Source organism: Saccopteryx bilineata, chromosome 2 (assembly GCF_036850765.1).
Source record: "Saccopteryx bilineata isolate mSacBil1 chromosome 2, mSacBil1_pri_phased_curated, whole genome shotgun sequence".
In the NCBI taxonomy this organism is placed as follows: domain Eukaryota; kingdom Metazoa; phylum Chordata; class Mammalia; order Chiroptera; family Emballonuridae; genus Saccopteryx; species Saccopteryx bilineata.
Window position 1 is genome coordinate 1,723,312 of NC_089491.1, and position 9,681 is coordinate 1,732,992.

Below are 9,681 nucleotides of genomic sequence, written 5' to 3' on the forward strand. Positions count from 1 at the left end.
ACGCGGGGTTGGAAGGTGCGCGCGCGCGCGAGGAAAGCCATCATCGGACCCGGCGCTCGTTTATTTATTAGGCTCTGCATTTCTAACGCTGCGTAGGCGTCTGCGTTACATAAAAAGGTGGAACACGACGATGATCGACACAGCGCGTGTGCCGATAGGTGGAAACGGCGGCCGAGGAGGCAGCCGGTCTGGGGCCGGCCCGCCTTCTGCACGCCGGGCCGCTACGAGCCCTCTGTGTCCGTGTTGTCGCTGCCCGTGGTGTTCTCCCAGTCCACCTCCCCCTGTCTCGAGCCGTGCTGCATCTTCCGGAGCGCCCGCTTCCTGCAGGAGAGCCGAGGACGCAGGTGTCCGCGGGGGCCGCCCGCCCGCACCTACCCCCACCCTCGCCCGGCGCCCACGCGGGCCCACCTGCGGTAGTTCTCAAAGCTCTCTTTGAGGCGCCGCCGCTCCTTCTCCGGGGGCTCCCCGCCGCTCAGACCTGTGCCCTGCAGCAGGGGGCAGGGTCAGCCTCTGGCTCGAGCTTGCGTGGGTCCCGGGGCAGGGGCGGGACCGTGCGGGGAAGCGGGGTGTGGCTCCCTCCTTCCAGATGACAAGACAGGCCCAGCGTGCAGCCAGCGTGGGCAGGGCCCCAAGCCAGGCTGTTCCTTGCTCTGCAGGACCGACTCCCGGCAGTGGGGGGTTAGCTGTTAACGCTGCGGTGACTGCCACTGCACAGGCACTGCCCTGGCCTGGCCACCCCTCTACCCACTGCTTTGTGCAAGGGAGGGGGATCAGCTTCATGTTCCAAACGCTGCACCCTAGGAGCCTGCGGGCTGAGACCCTTGTGATCACTCCCCCCCCAAGCGTCCAGACGGAGGAATTACTCTTCCCCACACCAGGAGCACCCCACGGCTGGCTTACATTGGGGGTCAGTAAAAGCCGCTCCTTCTGCAGAGCCTCGAAGGGCTGCTCTGGGCTCTCTTCGTCAGCTGGGCCACCTGGAAAGGGACGTTGTTGTGCCTGTGGGTTCTGCCCGCCCACCAGGACCAAGCGAGGCAAGGCCAACACCCCCCTCCTCACCCCTGATGTTTCTGGCCAGGCCTGTACCATCTGCTCAGTCCTCACTTGGACCCCACAGGGACTCCCACTGTACAGAGACCGGCACTGGGGCCCACTCCTCACTCCCAGGAGGCTCTCTTGGCTGCTCCCACCCAGATGGCCCAGGCCGTCCTCAGTGGGGGCTGGGGCGCTGCGCTGGTTGGGAGCAGGACATTCCAGGCTGCTGGGACCCCTTTGAAGGGGCCAGGCCCTGAAGGGTCCCAGGGCTCAGGACCCTCACACAGCAGGTGCTCTGAGCAGCTGACTCCCCTAAACCGGCCATGACAGGGAACTATGGATTCGTCTCAGACCCATCACAGTGGGCCCAGGCCTCTGCCTGGGGCTGACACGTTCCCTCCCCTCAGCCTCAATGCTCAGGCCTACCATGGCTTCTGCGAGGGGCCACGCCACCCCTGGGTTGAGGACCCTGGGCTGGTTGGGCCTGCCGCCTCTCCCCAGTGGGGGCTCGGTGGCCTCATGCTCATTGGGCCTCAGCCGACCGCCCAACCCTCACTTCTCTATTTGCTTCCTCTTCTTCCTCTTTTGCCCCCTTCTAGAAGCTGGGGTCAGCCTGGTGCTGAGGAAGTCTTGTCTGGCTCCCCACACAACCTCTGTGGCAGCCCTTCCCTCTCTCAGCACAGGGCTCTTCCAGAGCTCTGTGCCCACCTTCACAGTGAGCCCCCCCATGTCACCGCTCTGGACCATGTCCCAGCCACCCCAACACAGGCCTGTCTCCAGGCAGACGGAGGGGTCCCGCCCCTGCCACAGGAAGCCCACCAGCGCCCTGTCACCCTCCACAACCCCTCTTTCCCTTTTCTGCCCCTACTTCTGAGCATGGCACACCTGGGCACTGGCTCCCTGCAGGAGAGGATGCTCAGGGAGGGCAGGATGCCTCCACCCTGCAGTCTTGGGGCCGGAGCGGGCACACATCCTGCAGGCCTGGGCCCCAGGTTTGAATGGGGCTCTCATTTGCCCGCCAGGGGACTTTGCAGGGGGGTCCCTCCCAGCCTCAGTGTCTCTGTACTGTGAAGATCAGCGGGACAGGGCTGGAGTGTGTTTCCCCAGGCACCAGGCACACAGGGCCAAGGTTTGAGACTGGCATCAGCTTGGGGTGATAAGGAGACTGCCGGTGGCACACGGGCTACCTCTCACCTTTGTCAGAGAGCTGGGCTTCCTCCTCCAGGTGCCGGGGGACTGAGAGCTTCCAAAGAGAAATGGGACAGCCTGTTAGGACTCTGTCTCTGTGGACCTGGCCCTGACCCGCTGTGCTGCTGTCCCCTTCACTGTCACCCTCTGCACAGCCAGGCCAGGGGTCCGGGGTGGGGGCTGCCGGGTCTGTTCAGCCCTGAGCACACAGAGGCCCTGTGGGCACCAGCAGCTCTTCCTCTGCCTGGCCGTGCACTGGGAGAATAGGGGACAGCCCAGCTCACCAGAGCCGGTGGCAGGCGGCCGAGCATCTGGAACGTCCGAGAGACATATATGGGGCTGTGGTCCCGCAGAGGCTGTGGCTGGGAGCCCACCTGGGGGTCACACTCACCTCCTGGGAGTTCCTGGGTGAGCTGTCCTCCAAGTCAGAGCTCTGTGGTCACAGAAGAGGGGCCGGTCAGGAGGCTGTGGGAGGAACTAAGCCACCTTGGGAATGGGCTGTGGTGAGGTGTGCTGAGGGGTCCCAGACCAGCCTGTCCTCCAGGGAAGTCCTTCTCTCCCCTCACCAGACCCAGAGCCACCTGCTGGGCCCTGAGCTCCTCCAGGTGGGCTCCTTGCAGAGGGAGCTCAGGAAGGCCCGGGGACCTGCCAGGGCCACCAGGGGGCAGTAGCCAGGCCAGGCCAGGTCCGAGGCTATCCGGAGGCTCCTGCTGTGGGCTCTGGGGACCTGCCTGCTCCCAGGAGGCCACCCCGTGTCCCGCCCGCGGCAGGGCCCCCGGGGCACACGCACCAGGACCAGCATCTCCAGCTGCTGCCGCTTGAGCCTGCCCTCCACGGCCAGCAGCTGGCCCTCGCGCTGGAACAGCTGCAGCTGCAGCTCGTCGGCCTTCTCGCCCAGCTCCCGCACCTGCTTGCGCAGCGTGTCCTTGTCCTGCAGGCTGCGGGCATACTGCGTGTGCAGCTCCTCCCGCGACGCCATGGCCTGCGGGGAGACCCGCGGTGGTGGGGGCCGGCCCAGCCCCCTCCTCTCCGGTCCCAGAGGTAGTGTCGGGGGTGGTAAATGTGATCAACACTTCTGGCTCCTAACCAGAAGTGTGGGCAGCTCAGAAAAGATAACGGAGGTAAAAATAAAGTAATAACCCTCCACGCTCAACCGGCAGCATCGCGGCCCCGTCACTCGCTCACTCAGCCTGCGTGCCGTGTTGACGTTCCACACACTTTGTGCCCTGTACACAGCTCTGTGGATTCTGACTGCTTGATTGACATCAAGACCGTGTTTGTGAACAGCTGTGTAATTAACATTCTTTAGAACGAAAGTACTGCACTCCTGTGCACACTTCTCACGGGGAGGCTGAGGTGTGAGATGGACTGTACTAATTAATGCACCAGGGGCAGGCAGACCCCCCTGGGGACAGAACACAGGCCAGGAGGTGCCATGTCTGTAGTGACTCGCCCAGGAGGCGCGGCTACCAGTCGAGGTGTAGGTGGGCCCACCCACGTCCCTGGTAACAGCCCCCAACAGTCAAGAACAGAACTTCACCAAGCTCACCCGTTTCCAACTTAGGACCAACCAGAGACGATCCTGCCCACTCGCCTGGCTGCCTGCCCAGCCCCCCAGCACACCCGGGGCTGTCCATGCCTCTCAGCCTGCCTGTGAGCCTCCGCCAGGTGTTAGCGGAAGTAGGGGGCTGGCCCAGCCAGGTCACCTCGCAGGGACTTCTCAGTTCTCACTCTTGTCCACGGCCTGGAGATAACCCACATTCCTATTACTCCTGAGAGACTGGGTTCCGGAAGGGGAATTGCTGGGTTAAAAGGAATGTATGGTTTACGGCTCCAGACACCTGACACGTTGCCAGCTACCCTCCAGATGCCATTGAAGGTGATGGGGCGCAATAGAGGGTGAAGCCACAGTGCTGTGTGGCACGCTGCCTCCCATCCACAGGACAGCAAGCAGCTGGCCAAGGTGCCCACGATTGTTTAGGTTTAAAAAGTTACTTGGGCCCTGGCTGGAGAGCTTGGTTGGTTAGAGCATCATGCCAAAGCACAGAGGTTGCTGGTTCGATCCCCAGTCAGGGCACATTTGGGAACAGCTCCGTGTTCCTGTCTCTCTTTCTCTCTCCCTTCCTCTTTGCAAAACAAGACAGACAGCTTCCATTGTGAAACAAAACAATGTGTACATCACTGAAAAAGCCCGGAGGTCCAGTGGAAGGTGGAGTGGATGTGCTGGCAGCAGGCTGGGCCCACGGTGGAGGTGGAACTAACCTCACTGCTGCCGACCACGTTTGCAAATGATCAACTTACTGCTTTTGCCCTTTAAAAACCACATTGGCAACCCCCCCCCCCCCCTTATTGCACTGGCGGCCCACGCCAACACGGGAATGACCCCACCACAGGTGGTCTTTACCTGGTCCCGCTCGATGGCCACCTCCTCCATCTGCTGCAGGATGGCCTCGATGCGGTCCTTGTACATCTTGGAGTCCTTCCGCAGGGCCAGGCACTGCAGCTCGAACAACTCCTTCTCCTCCGCGCACTGCGGGAGACGGCAGCTAGCTCTCGCCGCCCGCGGCCCCCATTCTGGAGCAGCCCTCGGCTTCCAGACCGACAGTCAGTGCTGATGCGCGCGCGCGCGTGTGTGTGTGTGTGTGTGTGTGTGTGTAAGGGTGTAAGGAGCCGGGCCCTTGAGGGGGCAGGTAGGGATGTGGAGCTGGGCCCAAGCACCCGTTCCAGGCCCTATGTGGACACAGGGCAGACCCTCCGCCCACCACCCGGCCCTGTGCGCAGCCGCGCCGGCGGCATACCCGGGCGCGCAGGGCCTCGGCCTGGCGCAGATCCTTGCGCAGGGTGAAGATGGTGCTGGCCTGTTTCTGGTGGTCCTGCAATGCCTGCCGCCAGTCCTCCTCCAGCACCTGGATGTAGGGGCTGCCCTTGTCCAGCTTCCCTTCCTGGGGGTGGCGGGGGTCACAGAGCGGCGGGGCTGCAGTGTGGCCGGGGGAGGTGTGCCCGTGCCACCGGCCCCAGCACCGCCCACCCCGCCGGCCCCCACCTGCACCGAGACCTCCAGCTCCTGCACCCGGGCCTGCAGCAGCGCCTTCTCCTGCTGCAGCTCCCACAGCAGCTCCTGGCTGGGCCGCTGCTCCATGGCATGCCGCAACTTCAGTGTGTGCTTCCGCTCCACCTTGCAGTCGTCCTCCGCCTTCATCAGGCTGTGCCTGAGCCGGTCCACCTGCGGGGCCGGCACCCTGTCCGTCAGCCCAGGGGCCCCGCCCCCACGGCTGGGACCCTCCCGGCTCCGCCCCCGGGACCTCCGCCCCCGTCCCACTTGGGACCCACGGGCACCTCCAGCTGCAGGTCCCGGTTCCGCATGAGCGCCGTGCCCTTCTCCTCGCTCTGGCGGGCCAGGCGCATGGCCAGGTCGTAGTTCTCGTCCTTGCAGCGTTTGAGCTCGCGGCCGCAGGCCTCGCACTCCTCCTTGAGCCGCTGCACGCGCTCCTGCTGCTTGCGCAGCAGGCTGTCCTTGACCCGCAGCTCCTTGATGAAGTCGTCCTTGGAGCTCAGCACGGCCGTTAGGTCCTGCACCTTCTTCTGCAGCTTCGTGACCTCGTTCATCAGGAGCTGCGTCAGGCCCGACTCGCCAGAAGCGTCTGTGGGCCGGGCTCTGCGTCAGACACCCACGCCGCCGGCGCCTTACCCCCCAACCCCCAGCCAGGGGGCTCTCCGCTCCCAGATAACAACGCCGAGAGGCTACTGCTCCCCGCTGAGGACAGACAGGGGCAGCCATGCCCCTCACTCTAACTTGGCTGTGATGTTGGCTGTTAGAAAGGAGGACTCAACTCCGGGGCCAGGCCAGTGTTGCTGGGACTTCGCCTTTACTGGGCTCAACAGGGGGCTGCCTCTCAGGGGTCACATGGCCTTCTGGCAGGGCAGGCTCTGGACCAGGAGTCGCCCTGTGCACCCCCACCGCCCACCTGCTCCCCACAGGAGGGGAGCCACGACAGGGCAGCCCCCACCCCCCTGTGGACCCTCCGGGGCGTCTCTCACTCATCTCCTTCACCCCCATTTAATCCACTGAGAGACCCCACAGGCGGGGGCCTGCCAGCCCTGCCTCCATGCCCACCCCAACGGCGCCCCTGCCCCCCATCCTGTCCCTGTGCCCCCCACGCCTATCCCCACCTGCTCTGTGCCCCCCCCCCCACGCCCAGCCCGACGCCGGCGTCCGGTGCTCACCAATGATCATGGAGAAGACGCGGGTGGGCTCCTTGCCCGTGACCTTCCGGTAGAGCTGCGGGTAGTAGAGCTCCAGGCTCTCCAGGAAGGCCACGTAGCCCTTGTGACCCGTGCGCTGCACGATGTCCAGCAGCACGCCTGCAACCCAGAGAGGCCTGGCTGGGCCGCGGGGACAGGGCGGGTCTGGGCTGGGGCCGGGTGCTGCCCACCCACCCACTGGCCCTCCCAGCGGCCTCCGGAGAGGCGCGGGGTGCCAGGGAGTCCCCATTCACGGGGGGCCGTTGGGGAGAGGGCAGCAACGGCCCCCTCTGGGCTGGCTCCGGCCCCACTGACCGACTTTCCGCTTGCGGGTGACGAGGCTGGGGTCGCTGAGCACCTGCTCCTCGTCGTCAGGGTTGAGCACCTTGCACTGCCGCAGGTAGGGCGTGATGCGCGAGGGGTCGATGACGGCGATGAGCTTCACCCGGAAGCTCTCCAGGGTGCTCCAGCACTCGTCCTCGTTCTCGTAGTCCGACATGGCGGGGGCCTGGAGGCAACGCTGCGCGCTGAGCTGTCCACCGCAGCCCGGCCAGAACGCCAGGCAGAGCCCAACAGGGAACTCGCCTGGGTGCAGCCCGGAGAGGCGTGCGGCCTCCCCCACCCTCCCGTCTCAGCAACCAACGAGGGGGGCGACCTGGTGCTGTGACGTGCTCCCGGGGCGGCCATGCCTGGCCCTTCCTGGCCCTTCCTGGGCCCTGCTCCCACCCCACAGCCTCCCTGGCAGGTGGGGGAGGGGGCTCCAGCCCCCAGCCAGCCAGGGCTCAGGCTGGGGCCAGAAGCACGTTGGCAAGTGTCCTTCCCACCTGCACAGCCCCATGACTTCCTCATTCCCCGATGTGGCACCCGCTCCCATCCCAGTCCTCTTCCCTCCTCGCCTTCCGGCGGCTGGTGATGCAACAGTCACCCCGGGGCTGCCCACGGCCTGGCCGGCTGCAAGTCAGGCTTGGCGATACTGCCTTTTGGGAAGGGTGACCGGATGGCTCCAGAGAGCCAGGGCCGGGCACGCGGGGACGGGCTGTGTGCGGCTGTCACCAAGAGGCCTGCCCGGTGCTCTGGTCCCGGGGGGCCAGCCATCTCTGGGCTCCTCTCCCGCCTGCCAGGGGGGCTGCTCTAGGTCACACTCTCCAGGGACTGACCTGTCAGCTCATCAGCAAGGGGACCACTAGGCTGGTACCACCGCCTGCTGTTCCCTTCTGCCAGAAGGCGGCAAACAGCTCTCTCCGGGGCCAGGCCATGGCAGGGAGCAGCCGCACGGTCACTCCTCCGGGTGGTGGGGACGGAGCCCTCAGCCCACGTGGGAAAGGCCGGGTCCGGCCCCCAGGAGCCCAGCCACACTCCTAATGCCCAGGTGCTGGCCTGCCCGGGCTTTTGAGGAGTCTCTCCAGCTTCCTGCTGTGTGTGGTCACCCCACCCAGCCCAGCCGACAGCCAAGGCGTTGAGGAAACAGCACCACGGCCGATGGGCCTTCGACCACTCCCGTCTTTCTAGCCTAAAGCCTGCAGGTCCCACACCAGACACCCTGCCGTTGGTTCTGTTGAAATGCACGAGCAGGTAGGTGCCAGTGTCCGTGAAGGGGGACAGGGCAGAAGAGTGGAGGTCACCTGTGCCCTCCTGGGACCTCTGCTCCAGGACCTGCTCCTGCCCCACGAGCCCCTAGCAGAGAGCCGCATCCTCCCAGCCACCTTTCAGGGAGGCCCAGACCAGCCTACCTCAGGGTCCCGGAGGGCGCACGGCGCGCAGCTGGACACCTGTCAGCCAGGGCCACAGATTCAACGAGGGACAGGAGGTGGCGCGCAGCTGGTGAGGGAGGGTGGAGCCCGCAGGGAGCCGGGGTACTTCCTGAAGGGGGGACAGCCCCAGGCAGCTGCCTTCCGATTGGCTCGGCTGAGGCTGGGGGCGGAGCCGGGCCGGAACGTGGAAGTGCCCGCACTCGCACTCGCACTCGGAGGAAAGCTGCCGAGAGGTCTCCGCGCCCCGGAGGCCCAGCCTCAGCGCCCCCATCGTGTGAGGTCAGCTAAGACCGTCCTCGGTCCAGTCCGCTTTGGCTCAGACACAGGCTTCCGGAGGCCTTTCGGGCAGGGGGTGCTCTGTGTGGGCCTAACCCTCACCTCCAGCAGCCCTGTGGGGGCCGGCAGCCTGGCCAGGCAGTGTGCTGTCCCCAGGGCGTTGGGCAGGGGAGGCCGCTGCAGCCTGCAGGAAGGCACAGCCCTGCCTCACGTGCTACACAGCACACGCCATCAGCCAACCCCGCAGCTCTTCCTGGAAGCGCCCCCACTTCCCACCAGGACATAGATGGTGACAGCAGGCTCCCAAGACTCGGATGGCTGTGGGAATCCCCAGACCCCTGCCTCACCAGCACAGCCGGTTGAACTGAGTTGCCGCCGGCCGGGTGGAGGTGACAGCGACAGGCCAGGCAGGATTAGCAGGACGGGCATGCTCCTGGCTCTGCCTTCCTGAGGTGTCTCACCGCCTAGCCGCTCCTCCCTGTGGGGCCCCGGTCCTCAGTCCCTGGGCTTCTCTGTCTCCTGGCCGTGGCGGCTGGCGGGCTGTTTGTGGCTGAAACCTGGGAGTCCTGGTAAAACTAGGTGCTGCTGAGGCTTGGGGGCGGCAAGGCGACCTGCCCCCAGGACAGCAGAGGCCCGACAGCCCGGGGTCCTCCAGACCCTTGGGGGTAGCTGCACTCCGGGGGTCGTGCTCTGTGCTGGGCCCCCCGCAGGAGTGGCTGGCCAGTGCAGGGCCCTTGACCACCCAGTTTCCTCACTTTGTAGAACAGCTAATAAAGGGGCACTAGTCATGGAAACGTCTTGGTTTCAGGGTACGTCATGACCGATCCAGAAAGGTATCTGATAATCCCTGCATATATGGAAATTAAATACAAACCTCCAGACCAGCCACAGGCCAGAGGAAGTCAAAGAAAACTAGAAATTAGTTGAGAGTCCTGAGTGCATAACAACACCGCTTACACAGGCAGCCCGTGGCAAGTGGGCCCACGGCAGGCGTGACGTGACGCGTGCTGTCTGGCGGGGGTGAGGCGGAGGCCGAGCCAGGACACAGCTGGGCCCACTTGCTCCAGTTCTCTGCTGGAAGCTCTCCACGACACAGCAGTGACATCACCGGGAGCCGGCCATGAGGACCGGAAGCTGGAGCGTTGGGACAGATGGGGGCTCCTGGGACAGCCCTGTGCTAAAGACAGGC

The 9,681-nt window shown here is 65.2% G+C and overlaps 1 protein-coding gene across 2 annotated transcripts; it reads right to left on the reverse strand.

The window, feature by feature from the left end:
• Positions 1 to 49: 49 nt before the first annotated feature.
• CARD9 (caspase recruitment domain family member 9) lies at positions 50 to 9,410 on the reverse strand. Of its 2 annotated transcripts, none has more exons than XM_066255752.1 (13): positions 8,196 to 9,410; positions 6,781 to 6,973; positions 6,448 to 6,585; positions 5,560 to 5,864; positions 5,267 to 5,446; positions 5,022 to 5,165; positions 4,628 to 4,753; positions 3,014 to 3,205; positions 2,615 to 2,656; positions 2,230 to 2,278; positions 901 to 977; positions 409 to 485; positions 50 to 321 (listed from the first exon to the last, which is right to left on the reverse strand). In XM_066255752.1, exons 2-13 carry the CDS (start codon positions 6,962 to 6,964, stop codon positions 222 to 224), a joined length of 1,614 nt encoding a protein of 537 aa, XP_066111849.1. In that variant the 5' UTR covers positions 6,965 to 6,973; positions 8,196 to 9,410; the 3' UTR covers positions 50 to 221. The 2 variants fall into 2 exon arrangements, with proteins under 2 accessions (XP_066111849.1, XP_066111850.1); XM_066255753.1 differs by lacking the exon at positions 8,196 to 9,410 and adding an exon at positions 7,623 to 8,158.
• Positions 9,411 to 9,681: the final 271 nt, after the last annotated feature.

Excerpts from the sequence above, each read along its gene's own strand:
- CARD9 (XM_066255752.1), bottom strand. The coding sequence starts at position 6,964 with ATGTCGGACTACGAGAACGAGGACGAGTGCTGGAGCACCCTGGAGAGC. Across the intron at positions 5,865-6,447 it reads CGTCTTCTCCATGATCATTG|ACGCTTCTGGCGAGTCGGGC; the intron begins GTGAGCACCGGA and ends CCCGGCCCACAG. Across the intron at positions 2,279-2,614 it reads CACCCAGGAACTCCCAGGAG|CTCTCAGTCCCCCGGCACCT; the intron begins GTGAGTGTGACC and ends TCTCTTTGGAAG.